Source organism: Crocuta crocuta, unplaced genomic scaffold (genome assembly GCF_008692635.1).
Source record: "Crocuta crocuta isolate KB4526 unplaced genomic scaffold, BGI_CrCroc_1.0 scaffold96, whole genome shotgun sequence".
Taxonomy (NCBI): domain Eukaryota; kingdom Metazoa; phylum Chordata; class Mammalia; order Carnivora; family Hyaenidae; genus Crocuta; species Crocuta crocuta.
The window spans coordinates 1,469,230-1,494,008 of record NW_027531522.1 but is presented as its reverse complement, the minus strand read 5'-3'; the positions used below and the strand labels follow the sequence as shown (position 1 = coordinate 1,494,008).

At 37.4% G+C, this 24,779-nt stretch overlaps 1 protein-coding gene across 1 annotated transcript in view; it reads left to right on the top strand.

Annotated features, from left to right (window-relative positions):
• Nucleotides 1-24,779, top strand: part of GPR158 (G protein-coupled receptor 158) — a 404,671-nt gene that overhangs the window by 210,148 nt on the left and 169,744 nt on the right. The window contains exon 7 of the mRNA XM_077772475.1: nt 15,027-15,250. Coding sequence (XP_077628601.1) covers nt 15,027-15,250 — 224 coding nt within the window. The remainder of the gene's footprint in view (nt 1-15,026; nt 15,251-24,779) is intronic.

The window sequence follows — 24,779 nt, the reverse complement described above, 5'->3', positions numbered from 1 at the left end:
ATTAAAAAGACTGTCTTTTTTCCATTTCATTCTTTCCTGCTTTGTATGTGATTGTCTATATAGTTGAGGATTTATTTCTGGGTTTTGTATTCTGTTTTGTTGATCTATGTCTTTTGTGTGTGTGTGTGTGTGTGCCAGTACCATACAGTTTTCATTGTTACAGCTTGGTAATGTAACTTGAAATTTAGAGTTGTGATGCCTCCAGTTTGGTGTTCTTTTTCAAGATCACATTGGCTATTCATGGTATTTTGTGATTCCATACAAATTTTAGGATTATTTGTTTTAGCTCTGTGAGAAATGCTACCAGTATTTCGATAGAGATCACATTAAACATATAGATTGTTTTAGGTAGCATGGACATTTTAACAATATTTGTTCTTCCAATCCACAAGCATGAAGTGTCTTTTCATTTCTTTCTGTCATTTTCAGTTTCTTTCATCAGTGTTTTATAGTTTTCAGGGTACAAGTCTTTCACCTCTTTGGTTAGGTTTATTCCTAGGTAGCTTATTACAGTTTGGTGCAACTGTAATGGTATTGTTTTCTTAAATTATTTCTGCTGTGTCATTATTGGTGTATAGAAATGCAACAGATTTCTGTACATTGATTTTGTCTCCTGTGACTGTACTGAATTTGCTCATCAGTTCTAGCAGTTTTTTGGTGGAGTCTTTCAGGTTTTCTATATAGAGTATCATGTCATATGCAAATAATGAAAGTTTTACTTCTTCCTTGCTGATTTGGATGCTTTTACTTATTTTTGTTGTCTTCTTGCTGTGGCTATGACTTCTCGTACTATGTGAAATAAAAGTGGCGAGAATAGACATACTTTTCTTGTTCCTGACCTTATAAGAAAAGCTCTCAGTTGTTCTGCATTAAGGATGATGTTAGCTGTGGGATTTTCATATCTGGCCTTTATTATGTTGTTATGTTTCTTCTGTCCCTACTTTGTTGAGGGTTTTTATTATGAATGGATGTTGTACTTTGTCAAATGCTTTTTCTGCATCTATTGAAATGATCATATAAATGATCATATATCCTTGCTTTACTGATGTGACATTTCACAGTGATTGATTTGTGAATATTGACCCACGCTTGCAACCCAGGAATAAATTGCACTTGATCATGGTGAATGATTTTTTTAAATGTATTGAATTAAGTTTGCTAATATTTTATTGAGGATTTTTGCATCTATGCTCATCAGGATTTCTTTTTCTTTATTCTTTGAATATTTATTAGTAATTTCTGATACATGGTTACCATTTGGTTTGCATATCACCTCTTCTGCACATAGCAGTCTATATTAAGTTGATGGTCATCTATGTTTGAACCCATTCTTTTCTCCTCTCTTCTCTACATTTTAGGTATGTGTTATTATATTTCATATCTCTTTTTTTGTAAGTAATTTGACTGATGTTTTTTACTGCCTTTGTTTTTCCTACCTTCATACTGTCACTTTTGTCTTTCCTTTCCACTCAAAGAGTCCCCTTTAATATTTTTTGCAAGGTTTTAATGGTCATGAACTCCTTGAATTTTTGTTTGTCTGTAAATTCTATCTCTCCTTCTATTCTGAATGATAGCCTTGCTGGATGAAATATTTTTGGCTACAGATTTTTCCCATTTAGTACTTTGAATTAATCATGTTACTCCTTTCTGGTTTGCAGACTTCCTGTTGAAAAATCTACTAACCTAATGGGTTTTCTCTGATAAGTTTCTTACTTTTTTTGTTTTGTTGCNGTGTCTGCTTTTATATATATATATAAATATAATATATATATGCATATATAATAAAGAGATAGGTAGGTAGATAGATAAGATAGGATAGATAGGAGTTCTCTGTTCTTCCTAGATCTGGATGTCTATTTCTTTCCCCAGATTAGGGAAGTTTTGAGCTATTATTTCTTCAAATAAATTTCCTGCCTTTGCTCTATTTTTTTTTCTGGGACTCCTACAATATAAATGTTATTATGTTTCATGGAGTCTCTGAGTTCCTTAAGAGGTAGTCTTGTTTTGGACAATTCTTTCATCTCTATTTTGTTCGCCTTGAGTACTTTCATCATTCTGTCTTCTCCCTCACTAATTCATTACCCTGCTTTTTCCACTGTGATGTTAATTCCATCAAGTGTGTTTTTCATTTCATTTATTGAGTCCTTTCTCTCTGCTGTTATTCCTTTTCTCTGTGTTAAGGGTCTCACTCATGCCTTCCACTCTTTTCTCAAGTCCAGTGAGTATCCTTATGATCATTGCTTTGAATTCTCTATCATATATCTGTTTCACTTAGATCTCTGGCTGTCACCTTTCCTGTTCTTTCATTGGGAATAAATTTTTCTGTCTCCTCATTTTGCCTGCCTCTCTGTGTCTCTTTCTGTGTGCTAAGAAGGTCAGCTATGTCTTCTGCTCTTGAAAGGAATGGCTTTATGAAAGACAGGTCCTAGAGTGCCCTGCCGTGCAGTGTCCCCTGTTCACCAATACCTGAAACTTCAGAAGAGTATCCAACGTATGCTGCTTATGTCCTGCTGCTGTCTCAGAGTCACTTTTCCTTCCAGGGCAGTCATCTTCACTGACTCTGCCTGTCGTGGGCTGTACTTATTCTTTGTGGTATTAGTGGGACCCAGGCAGCCCAGCTCTGACGAGGTGTGCCTGCCACGGAACTTGGGAATGGGACAGGGTGTTAACAGAATTTGCGCTGGGCCACTAGTCCCATGTCAGATCTCCTGAAATGGTGCACCAGCTGGGAGCTGGGGGCCAGGGTGGCTGGGGGTGTGGCACAGAAGCTAGGCCTGGTATGCTGTGGCAGTTCTGCACCCGGCAGCTGGATGCTGCCCACATGCTAACAAAATTTGCCCTGAGCCCAGGGCTAAGGCTATCAGGCTTGCAGTATGGGAGTCCTCAGGCGAACTTGTGAGTGTGGCACATTGCTAGCAGGCTAGATAGCAAGTGTCTGTGGAGCTCTGCCTCCTGCACGTGACTCTGTGTTGATGCTGGGGGACAGGGGAGGAAAATGGCACCTACCAGCTCCCTCAGTATTTTGGAGAAATCCCCCAACATGCTCTGAAATCAGTATGAAGAGATGTGCTCCCATTTGCCCATCCCCACCTCCCCACCCCTGCCTCCTATAAACTGCTTTGTATGAACTTGTGGGGGCGTGGCACAGGTTTTGATGATTGCCTCTCTGCTCAGGCTGCTTTCTCTTTAAGGACAGACCCAGCTATCAGTCCCCCTCCTGCCTGGCCCACTGCTGAGTCCACTGACTTGTAAAGCTCTAGGCCCCTGTCTTACAAACTCCCAAGATTCAGCCTCTCTGGTTTTCAAAGCCAAACATTATGGGGATTAGTCTTCCCCATGTGAGCTACTTGGTGCTAGGGCCCATTTCTCAGCCCTTTCCTTGCAGCTTTTTCCCTCCTGTAGGCCACCTCCCTCCACCTTTCTGACCTTCTTATCCTTTCCAATGCAGCTTCGCAGCTTCGTCTCTACATTCAGTTGTGCGGTTTGTTCTGCCAGTCTTCAGCTCACTCTCCAGTTAATTGACTTGGATTCCGGTGACATCTAGTTGTATATATGGGATGGGAGAGTACAGGGTCCTCCTACTCCACCATCTTTCCAAGCTCTGACAACGAATGTGCTACATTATTAATTGAAGAAGAGAATTTATTCTTTTTCCTTTTTAAAAAAAAAAAATCCTTGGCTATGTCTTACAGAGAGGAAACAAATAACTGATCTTAAACCTAAATGTGTATTTTTAAAAATTTCTTAATTTTTTATTTTTTTAATGTTTATTTATTTTTGAAACAGAGAGAGACAGAGCATGAGCTGGGGAGGGGCAGAGAGAGAGGGAGACACAGAATCTGAGATAGGCTCCAGGCTCTGAGCTGTCAGCACAGAGCCCGATGCGGGGCTCGAACCCAGGAACCGCAAGATCATGACCTGAGCCGAAGTCGGACGCTTAACCAACTGAGCCACCCAGGCACCCCAAACCTAAATGTTTAGAATGTTACAGAGTGTCTTATGTGAGCCTGTGACAGCACTCTGTGAATCTGAGTTGTTGAATTTGGCAAAATTGCAAAAGAGAAACTCTTTTGTTATTTTTTTGCTAACGTGAAAGTAAAGGTTGTCCCTTTGGTCATGATTTAAGCTTATTGGACCTCCAGGTCTTACAAATCCGATTTGGGTAGTTTGACCAATCCAGGTTATTAGAGCATCTCACCATACTGCTATTCAGTTACAATCTACATAACAAAGAGTAAACTGGAGAGAGTTCTACTCTTTAAATAAAATAGTTTTAATTGGAGTAATTAATTGTATTCTTTACAATCTTCAAAAATTGACAGAGACATAGTATTATAGAGGAAAGAAAAGGACCACAGGCAAAGATAAGCGACTTCTGTAAAGTAAATTGCTTTGTGAATGTATAAGAAAGTATCTAATAGCATAATTGGAATCATCTGCGTGACCTGCCTGGTCCCAAACTTGTTCATCTCTCTGTTTCCAGTTTCTGGTTAAACATGTTGTTCAGATCTGGAGGGAGAGAGAGGGGGCACCATTCAAATTATTTTCTATGTTAGTGACACCAGAAACAGCTGACTCTGGAACCTAGAAGCTATCATAGTTTGTTTTTGTTTTGTTGTTGTTTGTCTGTTTCNATCACATACTCTTGGCCCACTTCATATTTTAGCTACTATGATAGTTATGGGACATGCTGCCAGTATCTTACCTCAAAAGCCCACAGAATTAGAATTTCTTCCCCTTTTTGGCCTCAGGGCTTTCTGTGATGCCCTCTAAGCTTGCTAAGCACTTATCCAGAAGTGCAGAGAAATTGAAATCCCCTGGGAACAGCTATCAACCAGTAGGATTGGTGATTGCTGCAAAAATGGGCCAGCCTCCCCCATCCTTTGGAGACACACATCTGAGGGGGTTATATGCAGTTTTAATGGTCCTCCTAGGAAGATTCATTCCCTACGGTGTTATCCAACTCCATACTTTTCATTGCCTTCCTTTCTTTCCTGTTTCCAGCTCATCTTTTACTCCTGTTTTTTGGGTCCCAAATCAGCTACCTCTACTCAGGTATTTATCGCAGGCTCTGCCTTTGGGGAACCCAAACCAAAGCAGCTTTAACTTTTTGATGGTGGTAAGTCATATTTAAACCCAGAGAAAATATTTGTCTGCTGGTTGGTTGTTTTTCTTTTAAAGCTTTTTGAATGTACAGTTATAGAAAGGAATAGTGCAATAGCCTTTAAAATGTGATTCAGAGCCAGTGAAAGTTTTGTGTGACTAAGAATTTTGTTTGACATGAATATTGGAGGACCCTAGGAGTTGTCTCTATCTCTACTCATTCCCTTGGTGACCTGACCCAGCCTCTTGGCTGTAAATGCTATCTATGTACCCATGACCTTTGTGTCTGTATCTTCAATGCAGACCTTTCTTCCAAACTCCAGACTTGACATCACTACTAGGGTCTCTGGGAGATCTCTGCAAACTGAAATGTCAAGTTTGAACTTATGGCCTTCTCCAAAAACTTCCACATACATTCTGCTCCATCTTGGTTGTTAGTAACTTCATCCATCCACTCGTTAATGCCAAACATTTAGGAATTGTCCTTGCCTCTTTTTTTCTTTCAAGTTCATGCCATAACCAACTCATCAGAAAATCCTTTTGACTCCACCTCAAAACTATATCTGAATCTAGCCAAGTTTTACTGTTATACTGTGGTCCCAGCCACCATGAGGTCTCACATGGATTACTTCAAAGCTTCTCACTAATTTCCCTGTTTCTATCCTTACCTGCTCCACTGTATTCTCTATATTACCAGAGTAATCCTATTATAACATAAGGTATATCATAACATTCCCCTGCTCAAAATCCTACCTGGCTGTCTTACTGAAGGTAGAATCCAAGTCCCTACAAGTGGCCCACAGGTACCCTTTATGATCTGGCCCTATTACTTCTCTGACTTCATATTCCACTTTACTGCCCCATACTCAACCTGCTGTAGCCACGCTAGCCTCTGTGCCATTACTCGTATGTGCCTGGTATGCTTCCTCCTTACGTTTGTATACTGGCTCTTTTCTCTGCCTGGAATTCTCTTCAATCACAAGTCATAATGGATAACTCTCTTACCTCCTTCAAATATTTGCTTTGATATCACTTTTAGAATGAGATATACCTAGGGGCGCCTGAGTGGTGCAGTCAGTTAAGCGTCCGCCTTTGGCTCAGGTCATGATCTCAGGGTTTGTGAGTTCAAGCCCTGTGTTGGACTCTGTGCTGACAGCTCAAAGCCCGGAGCCTGCTTCAGATTCTGTGTCTCCCTCTCTAACTGCCCCTCCTTTGCTCACTCTCTCTCAAAAATAAATAAACATTAAAAAATGTTTTAAAAGAATGAGATCTACTCTAACCACTTAATTAAAATTACATCTCTTACTTCTATCTCATCTGATGCCCCTGACCTTGCTCTACTTGTTTCTGCTCTTGGCATTTCCCAGTTTTGCGTACAATATCATTTACCATTATGGTGATTGGTTGTGTCTGTTTCCCTCAGTAAAACAAATTCCACAGCACAGAGATCTTTGTTTTGTTCACTGATTTATTCCAGTGAATCAGTTCCTGACACATCATTTGACACTCAGAAAATAGTTGTTGAATTGAACAATAATTTGTTTCTGTCAAAGTCTGTAAAACTTGAAGTACTATTTTATCAGAGCTTTCTCTATCATACCTCATTCCAAAAATGATTTGGAGTACCTTACAGAATTATGCTTTGCAACAGAAAAACAATTAAAGATGAGGAAATTAGACAAAAGTAAAATACTGGTCATGAAAAAAATCAGGGATGCGGTTACGTTTTCTACATTTACTAGAAGTGGATCACAGATTTGATCCTACGCAAAGAGAAACTCTCAAATTTTGATTGGTTAAAAATGATGGAAAATTTAACAAAGCTGCAAGACTTATCAAATGTAGTTAAAATGTGACTGTGACTGCTTGCCATGGTCATGTTATAAAAACCAACAAGCTCGAATATACAGAGCACTTAACACTATGCAGTGCAGTCAACTGTTAAACAACATAGGGATTTGGAGTGCAACCTTTCCCCCCGCTCCCCCGCACAGTCACAAATCCACGTATGACTCCTCACTTCCCCAATTAGAGTTTAAGTACTAATAACCTACTGTTGACTAGAAGTCCTACCAATACTCGAGAGTCGATTCATATATATTTTGTATATGTATTATGTACTGTAATGTATTATTATAATAAAGCATGGTAGAGAAAAGATGTTATTAAGAAAATTATAAGAGAACATACATTTACGGTACTGCACTATATTGGTACGCTAAGTTTATTTCATTTGTTTTTGAGATGAATCATCTGTCATTACCTACATCAGTATTGCCTTTCTTATATGATATGAAACACTGTAGATGTTAAAGCTATTACTAACACTAGACACCAAAAATGGAAAGATAGTGTGGAAAAGAAATTCATATTTATTTATAGGTATTACAATTTAGACAGTGATAAAGAAGCAGCAATACATTGCCTAGTGTAATCAATACATTCACTTCGTGGTAGCCAACCCTATATGCTAATGAATCAGTCATTATACAGTTTTGTTGGCATACAGAATTACAATCATAATCATAATATTGTATTTGAAACATTGTTACATTAAAAAAGAAACACTTACCTGTGATGATAGGCTCATACACAGTTTCTCCAATTGAGAGAGAGAGGCAGAATCTATGGTAACATTAAGTCTTTGAAAGCAAAGTTATAAAATGGTAAGAAGACTAACCATTTTATATTATTAATTTTATATTAAATATCACTTACTGGATGGCTTTGGAAGAATAGGTTATCCACTTCCATACAAGGCTTGCACATGATGTTCTTTTTTTTTTTTTTTTTGGAATAGTTTATTGTCAAATTGGTTTCCATATAACACCCAGTGCTCATCCCCACAGTGCCCTTTTCCATGCCCATCTCCCCCTCGCCCCCACACCCATCAGTCCTGTTTCTTCTCAGCATTCAATAGTCTCTCCTGGTTTGCCTCTCTCCCTCTCCTCCACTGTTTCCCCCCTTCTTCTCCCCCATGGTCCTCCGTTAAGTTCCTCCTAATCCTCCTATACGTGCAAACATTTGCTATTTGTCCTTCTCTGCCTGACTTATTTCACTCAGCATAACACCCTCAAGGTCCATCCATGTTGCTACACATGGCCAGATTTCATTCTTTCTCATTGCCATGTAGTATTCCATTGTGTAGATAAACCACATCTTCTTGATCCATTCATCAGCTGATGGACACTTAGGCTCTTTCCATGTTTTGGCTATTGTTGAGAGTGCTGCTATGAACATTGGGGTGCATGTTGCACATGATGTTCTATACAATGAATACTAAGCAAGGATGATGATGGTGACACAGAAATGTCTCATGTAGTTCTTGCTTGGCAGTTACTAGATTTTCATATGAAGACACGTGCACACACAACAAATAAGTTTGGTACCTGTATTGTATGGCTATTATTTACTGTTAATTAAGTGGAAGTAGCTCACCAAAAAGGTCTTCATCCTCATTGTTTATATGTTGAATTGTGTATGGAGGAAGAAGGGGAGGGGGTGGTCTTGCTGTCTTGAGGGGCAGGCAGGGGCGTAGATAGAAGGGGAGGCAGGAGAAGCAGGCACACTTGCCGTCACTTTACAGAAATAGACCTGTTGTTTCACTTCTCTAAAACTGTTTCTATATGGAACCAATCTTTCTACCGTCATTTGTATTAGTTTTAGCACCTGTATCAAAGAACAGTCAATGTAGTAAAAGAAGTTAAAAGTAGTTCTTAAGTAATAAGAACCTTTTGCTAGATTGTGTGATGTCAATTTGTTTTCTGGTACTGCATCTTCTACCTCTTCTTCCTCATCATCTGGTACTCATTGGGAAGCACTCACCTCCCTCAAGTGGTCTTTAAGTCCTCTGATATGGTATCTGTTGACTCTTAAATCTCTCCAAGACTTGTATCACATTTGCCTTCCCCACATTTTTTTTTTTTTTTTGCCATGGCTCTGTTGTAAATCCCATGAAGTCATGTGTAACATTTGTCACATTTTTTTTCCACTGGGAATTTATTATGGGGCTTAAAGGCATTTGTGGGTTTCTCATTATAACAATGATGGCATCTTCAATGGCATAATCCTTCTAGACTTTTATGATGTTCTCTCTGTTGTGGTTCCCTTTCATGGCCATGATAATCATTTCCATAAAGTATCATGTAATGAGCCTTAAAAGTCCTTATGACCTCCCGATCTTGCGGCTGAATTATAGATGTTGTGTTTGAGCATAAGTAGAACCCTTTGATGCCTTTGGTGTTGAACTTATAGGGTTCTGGGTGGCTAGGGGCTTTATCCAATATCAAAATAACTGTAAAAGGCAGTACCTTCATGGGAAAGAACTTCCTAATTTCAGGAACAAAGCATTGATGGAACCAATCCAGAGAAAAGAGTTCTTGCTGTCTAGGTCTTCTTGTACAACCAAAAGGCTGGCAGCTAATGCTTATCTTTTCCCTACAAGGAGCCATATAGATAAAGGCAGTCCTGATCATAAACCTGACTGCATTTGCACAAAACAGTAGAGTTGGCCTATCCTTTTCTGCTTCACTTCCTGGTGCTCACTTCTCTCCCTTATTAACATCCTTCATGGCATTCCCCCACCCCCACCCCCCAGAGCAGGACATTTTCATCTGCATTAAAAACCTGATCAGGCACATACCCTTTCTCCTCAATGGTTTTCTTAAAGGCATCTGAGAATTCATCTACTACTTTTAGTTGGCAAAAGCTGCTTCTCCTGTTATCTTGACATTTTTAAAGCCAAACCTCTTCCTAAAATCCTCAAATCATCCTTTGCTAGCATTGAATTCTCCAGCTTTAGATCCCTCACCTTCCTTTTGCTTTAAGTTCTCATATAATGACTTCATTTTTTAAAAACATATTAGAGTCCATGGGTATGCTTTTCTTATAGCAATCCTGCACCCACATAAAAGCTGCATTTTCAGTATGAGATAAAACAGTATTTCACAAAAAGTGTAAGGTTTTTGTACCTGCTGGCATAGCTGCAGCAACATCTTCACAAATTTCTTTCTTTCTCTCTGTCTTTCTTTCCTCTTTTTCTTTTTTTCCTTTTTTTCTCCTCTCAATTGTCCTTACTCTGGATGCTTTTATCTTGAAATGGTAAGCAGCTGCAGCTGCAGACTTCAGAAGCATATCAAGCAATTCAACTTTTTCTTGTAATGTCCTGACTTTCCTCTGCTTCTTGGGAGCACAGGTAGCATCACCAGTGGCACATTGTACGGATCTCATGGAGTTATCCAAGGTTGATGGTATTGTGCTGAGAACAAGTAAAAACAATACGTGAGAAACCCTGAATGATCACATTTTACGTGATGCACAACTTACTAGAGAGACAAAATGCTCATGCAGAGATGACTAGCAACAGTTGGGATTTTAGGAAGATACTGACAATGCTTGAGCTCACCACAATTGCATCAGGAGGTAGATGCAAAATTATTGAAGAAGCACAGTATTACTGCAGTTAATTTTAATCGCTTATGATTTAATACTGCATCTTCACATTTGCTTACATTTCTCTCAACTGTGGAATGGTGCCATGTGTGGTCTCTGTGTGCACATTTTGATAAATGTTAAAAAATTTTTAAATTTTGTTTAATGTTTATTTATTTTTGAGAGAGACAGAGACAGAGGGTGAGTGGGGGAGGAGCAGAGAGAGAGGAAGACACAGAATCCAAAGCAGGCTCCAGGCTCCAAGCTGTCAGCACAGAGCCCAGCACAGGGCTCGGACTCATGGACCACAAGATCACGACCTCAGTCGAAGTCAGATACATAACCGACTGAGCCACCCAACCCCCCCCCCATGTTAAATTTTTACAATAAATTTCTGTATATTTTATGATAGTAAATGCATATTTACTGAAATACATGAAATCTGAAAATCCATGTATAAGTGGACCATGTGGTTCAAACCCATTGTTGTTCAGGGTCAACTGTATTTTTCAGATTTGAATGATTCAAGGTACTATAGCTCGTACCATCTGAGAGAATTACACCATTAGATATGGGTAAAGTCTCAAGTTTAATTTGTATTGAAAGTAAATAGAATATACTTCTTGGCTTTTAGGCAGCTCAGAGCTTCTTAAACCAATGAGAAAATATCTGCCTATTTAGCTAATGCAAGAAAGCAAAGATTGAATTAAGAAGGGCTATTTCACAAAATAAAGACGTTCCATAGATATTTTTTTTCCCTTATTTAACTTTTGTTGTGATTCTGTTTATAGTAGTTTGGTTTGTTGAGGAGCATTTGCACTTGTTAGGAATTACTATCCTTTGTTGCCAGATGTCCAGTCTATAAAACCATAACTTTAATATCTTGTCTATTCCTTTCATTGTTTCCAATATGAAAGGTAATTCCATCCATATTCTTCTATTTTGGCCAGAAGGGGAAATCCTGATCTCTGTCCTCTAAATTTGTTCTTAGTGGTCTTGACATTTTTGTCACCATAATCAGACCATCTGAATCTTTGAGAACTTTCTTTATCTTACTCAGTATAGTAACCCTTGCTGGCTTCACTAGCATGACTATCCACTTTGCACTCAGAGTTAATTAAGTTATTGTTTTCTTAGTGTCCTAAGACACTAGAACACTACTTTATAGCTTTTGACCTGAGTGCCCTATCATTCCTCAAGTTTTTATCTATATTAGATACCTGTTTTTAATCGCTTCAAATGCCACTTGGCCCTACCTCTTACTTCAGTCATTGTTCTCTTTCCTGAAAGCCTTGAGGAGCTTTGCATAAATACAGTTTTATTATGTTTTGCCTCAGCTTGGAACCTCATGCCACACTTTTAAGTTTCTCTTCTGCTCTGGCGCACCACTAGAGTCGTGGCACAGGATGCAGGAATCTGCTCTAAAGTCAAGAGCACACAGCCAAAATGTGCAGGAGTTATGACTCTGGAGGCTACCCTGGATCAGTTGAGTGAGACTGATGATGAAAAATTGCTTTCCTCTTTAATCCCTCAGATTGACTCAGACTCAGGAGGTATCTGGAGGATTGAGCACCAGCCACCCTGAAGGAGTGAAGGCTGTAGCTCTATCACACAGCCTTGTATTGGCTCTTCCTCCTTCCCTGAAATGCCACTGTCACAATCCTTTCTTGATACTCTCTCCTTGACCACTCTATCCTCTTTGGTTTCTATGCTACTGGTAATTGTAGAAAACAAGAAAAAAATTGGTTTGGCGAGATCTAGTAAATCATACCATCCTACCCTAAATGGATTCTTTTTCTGCCAAGTGATCCAACTGGTTATCTTGTATAATATTGCTGATTGAACCTTTCATGTGTTCATCCTCAAGACTGGCCTACTTCATTCTCAGTACCTATTCTACCTGAGTTGTTGAGAAGTATAGGACTACACAACTGGCTTCCACATTTTCTTTGGTCTGCATTTCAAAACAGTTTTCAATGGGTTCTCCTCTCTATAGAAAAAGTTAGAAAAACATCTTTAATCCACCTCTACTACTTTCCAGTGTGAGAAAAGCCATCAACTATTCTTATAGTTAATTTCTCCAACTGTGCTTTTGATGACATCCAATCCTCCCATCCTTTTCTTACCAGTCTATCCATGCCTTCTTTTACAGATCTTTCCTGTAATGGAAGAAAACAAAACACAAACCCAAAATACTTTTTCTTTTTTTTTTACTTCATCATTATTCCTATTAACTATTAAATTTTCTTGCTTTTCTCATTCAAAGGAACATTTATTGAAACAGTACTCTATTTTATCACATATTTGTTCCTTAAGCCCTGACAACCTAGTTCCAGTCTGTATCATTCCTTGGAAACCACCATCTTAAAGGTCAATGAAGAATAAAACAGTCATTATCCCTCAGAGCCTTTCCTCAGTTATCATCTTTGATCATATTCCAGTACATTCCAATAAATGTCAGTATTATTTTATGAAATTGTAAAAATTTCCACCTATCTATTCTTTTTCTTTACATTCTCTAATTATTGTCTTATCCACCCTCCAGAGCTCTCTGTGGAGAGCAGACTCTGATCCATCTCTCACACCCCAGTTTATATTATTGCTCACTTCTTATTGTTTATTACTCTCGGACAATGAGTTGGACCTCAAAGTTAGTTGCTCTAAAATGGATATTATCATTCCCATTTACTTCCTACTTACCTCAGCTCTTCTTTCTAACTTTCTTGTTTTTGAACAATAGTACTTTTCTTTAAGGCACCAATGGATTTCTACTTCCTCTTTGCATCTCCAATACTTGAGAAAGGGAAAACAGGCACTCTGATTTATATACATTAACTAATTTAATCCTCATAGCAATTCACATTTTGTACATAAATAGACTAAGACCCAAAGTAGTCAAGTGAGTTGCCTAATGTCTCAGAGCTGCCGAGGGATGGGAACTATATCTGCTGGATACTAAAATTCATATACTTTTCATTGTGTAACAAAACAGTCACTCTTATTTTTTTTTGTCATAGTTTTGNCTATTGTTAGTTTCCTGAGGAATCTCCACACTGTTTTCCAGAGGGGCTGCACCCATTTGCATTCCCACCAACAGTGTAGGAGGGTGCCTGTAAAACAGTCACTCTTAAACAGCATTGTATACTGAATCCTCAAAGAAATACTCAATTATGTTTTTGCTATTGTATTTATTAAGGAAGGAAAGCATACAAATACATTTCGGAAAGAATATGAACCTTCTTCAACAGAGTTGAAAATAATAGACTTTGTGTTAAACTTTGTGTTATTAAAATGCTGTTTTAACCAGAAGAACCTCTTTCTCAGTTTTCTCAATTCATCAAGGTTGTGTTACATATTGAACAGGGTGGTTGTCAGGGTGCCTGGGTGGCTCAATTGGTTAAGTGTCCGACTTCAGCTCAGGTCATGATCTCACAGTTTGTGGGTTCAAGCCCTGCGTCGGGCTCTGTGCTGACAGCCAGCTCAGACCCTGGAGCCTATTTTGGATTCTGTGTCTCCCCCTCTCTCTGGCCCTCCCCTGGTCACGCTGTGTGTGCCTCTCTCTCAGAAATAAATAATAATAAAAAAACCATTAAACAGGGTGGTTGTGTTACACACTAAACTGGGTGGCTATATTAAATACTAAACTGGGTTTATTTCACTAATGTCTTTCATATTGAGTTCAGAGTTGGAAATAGTTTTTTTTTTTCATTCATGTTATTCATTGGATATTTGTCGGTGTTAACAATCAAAATCTTTACCTATTGAGCTTCAGAACTAAATCAAGTTTGATAACTGGGACAGAAGAATCTAAAAGTAAAGGGGGGATCAATAGTGACAGTTTGTTAATAGTGAAGACATGTCCTTTGAGTAGACAAAGTGGGAAATTACATGATAGCCTGTAAGTATGGATTATACTCTGGGCAAAGGATGTGCCATCATTAGGCAATTGCACACTGAACAACTGTCGGTTAAGTACCATTTTATCCAATTTAGACCTAATGAACTTAGTAGATGAGATCCCTGCTGAATTAAGGAGCAATCAAAGCCTCATTTTGGATTCTGTGCCATCTAGTTCAAGAAGTTCCTAAAGTGCGGTGTATTCCTTGGTACAGGAAAGAGATAACTTTCTTATCCTTCCTTCTGGTTAAGTCTTTAAGAAATACTTATGGAATATGATTTGTGCCATAGAAAGTATCATTTGGTGATTGGTAGATAATGATGTAACAGAAAACTTTTCTTTGCCTTTCAGGAGTTTTAGTTCCATTTTTTTCTAATTTTTCTAAGCTACCCTGAATGACATTTTTTAAATCAAAGGGATAAAAAGAATTTTGTTCGAGTCTAAAAGCAAAGTAACTCTCTCCCCTAGCAAGAAGGTTGCCAAAAAGTCGTCAATAAAAGGGATAAGGAATGAAGATGTGAGGATGTGTTTTGTGTACTCAATCTCACCTATCTCAGAGGTGCAATGACACTGTGGTTTTATTTGGCACTTTCAGGAAGGGGTCCGGATCATCCTTTGACAGGAGGTGCAAAAGATGTGTCAGAAGAAGCCCATGTCTGCCTACCCTGCAGGGAGGGCTGCCCCTACTGTGCTGATGACAGCCCCTGCTTTGTCCAGGAGGATAAGTATTTGCGACTTGCTATCATCTCCTTCCAAGCCCTGTGTATGCTGCTCGACTTCGTTAGCATGCTGGCGGTCTACCGCTTTCGCAAAGCAAAGGTAAACCCAGGTACCCTGGTTATGGACTTCCTTTTTATTGTGAAGTGACTTCTCCTTTTTTCAGGGAAGCTGAGTTTTTCCAAGCCCCAGTTCCCTCTCTGGTTAGCAGAAGTCCTCCTATTTCTATAATATAATTAGACTAGAGTATGAACATTATATTCTTTAGCTTCCTCAGAGAAGTAGGGTTTAAAAATATGGAACCTTATTATAACATTTTCTTCTTCAGAATGCTTCCCCCTATTTAGTGTGGAGCTTGAGTACTTTTTTTTTTTACCTTAAAGGACTCTCTTTTCTATCTCTTTGGCTTCTAGAAGAACTTATTCTGCTAGAAGCTAATGCATTGTTAATTTTTTCATATCTAGAAAGCCTTTTGATATTTATTATGTTCCATTTTTACTTCTCTTAGCCATTGGCAAATGGACCTGACTATTTTTGAGCACATTATACTTTGAAGAATAAATTTATTCATGACCTTATATTTAGTCTTGCATTAGTATCCCAGGATAATAGTGATCCTGCAAAGAGCTTATATGGCTTTTGAGTGAGCCTGCCCTTTGGTTCTGTTCTAAGAAATCAAAGAACAGTATAAACAGTTGTATGCTCCTTAGTCAGGGGTGGAGGAAATGCTAAAATGTCACAGTAAACCTTTCCGGGAAGCTGTCTTCAGTTGGTCACCCAATGAATTATATGTAGCCAGTGTTGTTGTCAGAATTTGTGGTTCTGTCGCTTTCAGAAAATTATTTGTTCTATTGGGGGGAAAAAAACCCATGGAGCCTAAAGTTTCCAGCTTTTCTGAATTCAAATGACCCCGTCGTGTTAGCAAAGTTGTACACGTTGGTTTAGATAACTGAGCTTACCAGAAGCATAAAGTGTCACCATACCTTGGAATACTACCTGGCAATGAGAAACAATGAAATCTGGCCATGTGTAGCAACATGGATGGACCTTGAGGGTGTTATGCTGAGTGAAATAAGTCAGGCAGAGAAGGACAAATATCATATGTTTGCACGTATAGGAGGATTAGGAGGAACTTGACGGAGGAACAAGGGGGAGAAGAAGGGCGGAAATGGTGGGGGAAAGGGAGAGAGGCAAACCATGAGAGACTCTTGAATGCTGACAAAAACTGAGGACTGATGGATGTGGGGGGGAGGGGGGATGGGCATGGAGGAGGACACTTGTGGGGATGAGCACTGAGTGTTATGTGGAAACTAATTTGACAATAAACTATTTGTAAAAAAAAAAAAAAGAAAGAAATTTTTTAAAATTGTTTAAAAGCAACTCTCTGTGAATGGCATCTATTACAAGGCCTTGAGTTAACATTAAAAAAAAAAACCCTCTATTGAGAGTCTAGGAGAATGTATCCATTATGTTAATGGTACAGACTTTAATGGTTATTTTAAATAGACAGTTTCATTAACAGAAGCATACAGCATAAATTAAAATTGGGCTTTTGAGTCAGCCAGAAAGTGCAAATGGGCAAATTGCTCTTCATTTAACCAATACTTGTCTTTCTTTTGCAACAAAATATGTGTTAAAGTGTATATGTAATAAAGAAGCAGGCAAGTGGAGTTGAGAAATATCTAACCACTGTTACCTAGATAACATTCATCTGTTTTTTTTTTTTTTTTTTAAAAAATTCCTATCACTGGCAGAGCAGGTAGAATTGAAAGGTCTATTTAATAAACTGCTCTGAAATCTCTCTATATAATGTAATTCATTTACACAGGTGATAACAGTTAGTTCTTTATGAATTTTAATTGATTGTAATCATTAATGATTGCAGTGCTAAATGGAGTTAATGACATATAATGGGTAGAATATTACATTGTGTATTAAGAAATCTGAGATAGTTCTTATTAGACCAATGTCTTGATCTATGGTAATGTTACTTAACATTTCCAAAGTTACTAACCTTTCAAATGTCTTTGGATCATATGAAATGCTACTTTATAAGGCTTTCATGAGAACTGATATCTTCATGTATCATTTGGTGAAATTTCTATAGCTACAAACTAGTTAAAATAAGTAAATTAGATATTATCTAGTTTTAAGATGGTCTTTTGAAGAATCAGTTTTCACAGAATGTGACAGAATATAAGGGGGAATATTTTTAGGGAATAATATAGGTTAATATAGTCAGTGAACACAGATCTAGTATTCTGAAGAAAGGAAACATTTGGTGAACTTTTCTGATTTCAGTTACCAAAAAGAATGATGAATTGTGAAAGCATAAAACCACTTCCAGTGTAAAGATGGCATGTTTATAGCATGTAGATATTGGCTCTGCTTTTTTAAAGTTCTCTTGTAACTTTACAGCATTTCTTTTGCTGTAAGGAATGCTATGCTGTAGGAAGGATAGTTTCACTTAATTGGTCTCAGTTTAAAAAAAAAAAAGATGTTTTGAGTACCCATTCTCCACAAGTGTTCATTCATGTACGCATATGCAATTACACAAGTATTTCTATACTGATAATCATCTTTAAAAAGCATTTACTATGCATTTATTTATATGTGGTTTTTTATATTTATCTCTATCATTGACCTTTCTAGGAAGGTTCCAACTTCTGCCTTCAAAATGAGAGTCACAGAAATCTTGAGAGATTCTCAGTTGTGAAGTCATGGAATGCATGCTCCCTGTTGTATTATTGCAACAGTAACAGTCTAAAAGCTGACCAATTTGTTACTAATTTCCTGGTTTTTATTTAGAAAGATGAAAAAATATGAGAACTAGAATGAAGCAACCCCTCTTTTTATAGAAGAAAACCCAGTCTCTGAGAGACTGTCAGTTGCCCAAAGTAACCCATCTAGGTTGGGGTATTTATATATTTATATTTTGTCTTATACCAGCACTCAGAATAAAAATTAATATTTTATTTTTATTAGAAGATTAAAAGTTTTAACGGATTGAGGTTCAGTGAAAAAATCGGGTAGAATAAGTTAGTTGAAATCAAGGGAATGATTCCATGAGGGCAAGCATACTGTTTTAGCCTGTTGCTAGAAAGAACTTTCCGGGGTTTTGTAGCAACAGTGCAAAGAGGAGAGAAAAAAAGTAAGTTAGGGTTCATAAGATAACAACTGACCAGTCATTCAGATGAAACTTGAATATGCCTGTCATTAAGTCTGTAGAGGTGTTTTTCCTGTGGGCTTTTAAATAGAAAATATTGTTAAATTTATTGGATGATAAATATCTTTACAGGAAATAGATATAATTTTCATTGCTTTATTTGTTAATTTTTCTGATATTGTGTTAAAGTGTTAGTGTTTAAATATAGCATAGGCAAATCAGTTCTGTAGAGGTATCATAAATGTGGTACCTGACACCATGTTCTTTGCTATCTATCATTAACGCAAAGATAGCTTTGGAATATCTGGATGAGAGTTGGCCAGTGTGCATCACACATGTCATCACTACAAGGCAGTGATAGATATGTTTGGTCCTCTTTCCCATTTTATCCAGAATTAGCCTCAGATCCCATCTCATCAAGCAGGACTCTAAGCAGGTTCTATGTATGAAAAATGTTTACCATCCTGGATCTAGAAAAATGGGAAGACTTCACATTCATCAGATAGATGTTCCTAAATATTGTTGTTTGTTCCTGAGTTTTCAAAAGGTATTCAAGGGGTGACTCCAACTTTGAGGTGTCAAGATTGGATGGCAGCTTCTCCATATTTCTATTGAGTGGGAAGCTATGTGCTACAATATAATAGTGAGTCAAGCTGGTGACAGAGGTAATAGGCAGTAATGACGGCTGAGGCATCTACTCAGACATGTACCTGTAGAAGTTAGAATCTGAGACTTATGCTTATTTTCCTGTTTCTCCAGCATGTGAACCATATTCTTCTTCCAGGTCCACCAGAATTTATGTTATATAACATCTTAAATGCTTTTAGTATATAGACTATATTTCATTTAGCACCTATTAGAAATGGATCTTTTGAGAACTTAGGCCTCTTTTTTTATTAGACTATTTCTGTGAATTGACAGAAATAACCACATTCACAGATCAAAAATAGAAAAAGTGATGGCAACATCAAACCCAACAGCTGATCATGTATATCTAGACAGCATGCAAATGTACTGTAATGGCAATAGAAAAAAGTTCTAAAGTGTTCTAAAATGAAGTATTAGGAGATATAAGGTGATATAGAAATTTGTCTTTAGTTACACTGCTTCTCCTGGAAAGTCTAATTATAAGTACATTTAGTTAAATGAGGTTTACCCTTGGGGCACCTGGGTGGCTCAGCCAGTTAAGCGTCGGACTCTTGATTTCATCTCAGGTCATGATCTCATGATTTGTGTGTTCGTGTCCTGCTTTAGGCTCTGCACTGACAGTGCTGACTGAGCCTGCTTGGGATTCTTTCTTTATCTGTCTCTCTCTTGCTCGCTCAAAAAATAAATAAATAAAAAGTTTTAAAAAATAAATATACTGCATATTAAATACTTTGAAATTATTTCTACTTTTTTTAAATGTTTGTTTTTGAAGGAGAAAGAGTGTGAGCGGTGGAGGGGCAGGGAGAGAGAGGGAGACACAGAATCTGAAGCAGGCTCCAAGCTCTGAGCTGGCAGCACAGTCAGATGTGGGGCTCAAACTCACCAGCCGAGAGACCATGACCTGAGCTGAAGTCGGTTGCTTAACTGACTGAGCCACCCAGGTGCCCCTTTCTACATTTTTAAACAAGTAATATGACAAGTAACATATTTTATTTTTTTAATTGTTAAAAATAATAAATAATTATCATATAATTATATAATAATAAAAATAATAAATAAGTAATGTTTTATTTATTTCTGAGAGAGAGAGGGAGACAGCATGAGCAGGGGAGTGTCAGAGAGAGAGAGGGAGCTGGCAGCACAGAGCCCGATGCAGGGCTCCAACCCACGAACTGTGAGATTATGACCTGAGCCAAAGTTGAACGCTTAGCCAACAGAGCTACCCAGGCGCCCCATCAAGTAACATATTTTCTATTAGCTATTCTAAAGAGAGCGTATGGTTCCTTACAGCTTAATAATGTCAAGTGTTAGTACAATTTATTTCCAGATGAAAAATTTCAAGGAGAAAAGATACACTGGAAGGAAGAGGAGCATATTCTACTTCTGAAAAAAAATCATTTGCTTAATTTATTCTTAGTAAATTTTAGCACGTTTTGTGTGAGCTCAGTAGTTTGGGGGAAAGATTGATAGTCATTTTTTAAAAGCGAACATACTGTGGTTTGTGTTTTCCCTTATATTCCTGTAGTAGTAGTTCTTTTTCTTAGCAATTAATTGACAAGGGATTTTATAGCTGCATATTTTTGGTTTGGAATATTAGATGCTTTTAATACAGAGTGTGACTGATTTGTTAATGAAATTCTGTTAGGCTAATTATGATGTTCTAACGCCTATGTTGGTGAAATAAAGGGAGATGTACTACTTTTTATTGTGGTAAATATACATAACATGTAATTTATGTATATTTTTAAGCTTACAGTTCAGTGGCGTTACATACATTCACATCACTGCACAACCATCATCACTCTCTGTTCCAGAACCTTTTCATTGTTCCCACTGGACTCTGTCCCTCCTGGTAACCCCTCTTCTCCTCTGTCTCTACACACCTGTCTTTTGAAAGTATCTCATATAAATGAAATCATACAGTGCTTGTCCTTTCCTGTCTGGCTTTTTTCACTTAGCATCATGTTTCAAAGGCTTATCATGTTGGAGGATGTATCAGAGCTTTATTCCTTTTAACTGCAAATAATATTCCATTGTATGTACTTACCACATTTTGTTTGATCAGTTCTTCCGTTGGTGAACATTTGGATTATTTTTCACCTTTGGCTATTGTAAATAATACTACCATGATCATTGGTGTCCAAGTATCTGTTTGAGTCTCTGATTTCAATTCTTTAGATACAACCTAAGAATGGAACTACTGAATCATATGATCATTCTGTATTTACCTTTTAGAGGAACCACCAAACTGTATTCCACAGACCCTATAATGTTGGGTATTTCACCAATAATTCATGAAGGTTCTAGTTCCTTCACGGCGTTACCATCACTTGTTATTTTGTTTGCTTTTTTAATAATAGCCATCTAATGTATCTCACTGTGGTTTTAATGTGCATTTTCCTAAAATTTCCTAAAGATTAGTGACAATTGAGCATCTTTTCTTTTTTACTGACTATTTGTATATCTTCTTTACAAAAATGTTTATTCAGGTCTTTTGTTAACTTTTGAATCCAGTTGTTTTGTTTTTCATTGTTAAGTTGTAAGAGTTCTTTATATATTCTGAATATTAATCACTTATCAGATGTAGGATTTACAAATATTTTATCTCATTCTGTGGGCTGTTATTTCACTCTCTTCAAAGTATCCTTTGACACCCAAAAGTTTTTCATTTTGATAAAATTCAATTTACATGTGCTTTCTCTTGTTGCCTATGCTTTTGGTGTCATAGCTGAGAAATCATTCCCAAAGCCAATGTCATGAAACTTTTCTATGTTTTCTTCTAGAAGTTTTGTGGTTTTAGGCCTTACATTTTAATCTTACATTTAGATCATTTTATTTTGAGTTAATTTTTGTGTATCCTGTAAAGTAAGGATTCAACTTTATTCTTTTGCATGCAATTATCTAGTTTTTCCAAGCACCATTTGTTGAAGACACTATCATTTCCCCATTGAATGGTCTTGGCACTTTTATCAAAGATCATTTGACTGTACTCTTGAGGGTCTATTTCTGGGCTCTCTTTTCTGTTCCATTGACCTATGCCTTAATACCGGTACAACACTGTTTGGATTACTGTAGCTTTATAGTGACTTTTAAAATTAGGAAGTGTGAGGCCTCTAATTTTGTTCTTTTCAAGATTGTTTTGGCTATTTGGGAGCCCTTGAAGTTTCATATGAATTTCTATGTTTCTCAAAACACCATCAGAATTTGAATAGGGACTGTGTTGAATCTGTAGATCCCTTCACTGGTATTGCATCTTAACAATATTCAGTCTTCTGATCCATGAACACAGGACATCTTTCTACTTATTTATGTCTTCTTTCATTCTTTCAGCAGAGTTTTGTAGTTTTCAGTGTACAAGTCTTTTGTCTACTTGGCTAAATTTATCCCTAAATATTGGGATATGTCACTTTTTACAAATATATTTTGTGATTTGTATCATCCTTCAATTAAATGTATATACTCTCACAGGTTATCTTTCATAGTCCCAATAAATCATCTCTAAAATTTTCCTTTGATAATTAGAAATTGATATTCCACTTTCATGCTTTTCATTTTCTTTGCATTTATGGAGGAGAGGTGTAGCATATATGAAAAGAGGTAGAATGATTGGAAGCCAAGAACTGGTGCCTTCATTGCAGCTATAGAGGGACTGTAGAAGGTGCATACTGATTTATAAAATTTTTCTTAAACCTCCTTTTAGTAATAGCTAACTATTACTCAATATAGGATGATGTTATTTATTTCTGTATATTTATGATATATGATATTTCCCTGAATTTCTGTTTTCCTAAAGATGACAATGTTGATCTTAAACTTAGGTGTTTTAATTCTATGGAACTAATAAAATATCACACAATATCATCATAATAATATTTTCACTCCCCATTATTGAATATATGTAAGAAATTTTGCACTTTTATTTTTCCTCATCCACTCCTTCCCATTTTATTAACATGTAAGCTATGTTTATTAGTTTCCATCTGTTTTCAATGAGACTCATCGTGTGTTTCAAAGGGAAAGCAGTTCTTTAATATATTTTGGCTTTTGCTGCATTCAAATTGATTGTTTAGATTTCTTCCTGTATGTATATTTGGTTTAGTTGCTCACTATAATATTTCCAGTTCTGCTTTCTTGCCTTTGAGTTCTGACTTTGGGCCAATCTTTCTTCATTATGAAATATACATACCTTAAAGTAGTTTGCTTCAAAAAGGGTAGTTTTATACCTATGTCATATCTGACCTCCCTACCTCCACCAACTGTGGCTTTTACATGACAACACCTTGGCTAGGGCAGAAATGGGGGAGGGGAGTTACTTTCTTTTTCTTTGAAAGCTCTATTATCACTGCTTCATTTGTGTTTCAGAAAAGAGCATTGTGGGCAGTTTCCAGGATGGCCCAGTTTTTGTCCTTTATGGAGCAAAATCTGAATACTTATTAACTTCGTTATTTACTTTTACCATCATGATATGGCTCTTTTTTAATTGAGGTTGCAACAATTAAAATCTATATGCTCAAACTTCAGATGAAATTTTTTTGTTTTTTGGTTTTTTTTGATACTGGGGAATCTCCTGTGTGTTAGTTATTTTACCTTTTCTTCTCTAGTTCCAGGATTCTTTTTTTTTTTTTCAATGTTTTTATATATTTCTGAGGGAGAGAGAGTGCGAGCAGGGGAGGGTCAGAGAGAGAGGAGACACCGAATCTGAAGCAGGCTCCAGGCTCTGAGCTAGCTTTTATTTTATTTTCTTTTTAAATATTTTTTTAAAATGTTTTATTTATTTCTAGGAGAGAGACAGAGAGACAGTGTGAGCAGGGGAGGGTCAGAGAGAGAGGGAGTCACAGATTCTGAAACAGGCTCCAGGCTCTGAGCTGGCAGTCAGCACAGAGCCCAACGCGGGGCTCGAACCCACGAACCGCGAGATCATGACCTAAGCGAAAGTTGGACGCTTAACCGACTAAGCCACCCAGGCGCCCCTGTGAGCTAGCTTTTAGCACAGAGCCCGATGCGGGGCTGGAACCCACGAACCGTGAGATCATGACCTGAGCGAAAGTCGGATGCTTAACCGACTGAGCCACCCAGGCGCCCCATAGTTCCAGGCTTCTTATTGAAGACCTTCTATTAAGTATAGGTTGGATCTCAGGCTTTCTTTTTTTGATATTCTCACTGTGATATGTTTGAAGGATTTCCTGTCTCTTGAGAAGCTTTTTGTCTTCTATTTCATTCTTTCCATTTTCAGCACCTTCCAACCTGCCATCCTCCTACCTACAGGAATTATAAAATTTCAGCAGCTGTTTTTAATCTCTGTTCTATTGTTCTTTATGTTTCCTATCTTTCTTTGAAAAGGTTTTGGGGTCAAATAGCCTGAGTTAAAATCCCAGTTCTTCCATTTTATAGATGTGTGACCCTAAGGTTACATAGTTACATACTTAGTTAGTAGATCACTTAGTCTCTCTAAATTACTTTTATCATATGAAAAATGGGGACAATTGTGGTATATATCTAAGGCTTTTTGTGAAAAAATAACGAGATCATACATGAGTCACTTAGCATAGTGCCTGATATATGCTCAATATTACCGCTGCTGCTATTACTACTAGTCTTGCTTACTGTAGTTAAAAACAGTGCAAAGTTCTGTATATGACCAAAAATTCAAATAAGATGTGAGGCTTTTTATGATTTTGTAAAGTTTTTAAATTATCTTTAGACCCAATTTGGGGCTCAAACTCATAATCCCAAGATCAAGAGTCGCATACTCTACTGACTGAGCCAGCCAGGCGCCCCTCAAATAAGATGTTTCTATATTTTCTGTTTCTTATTCTT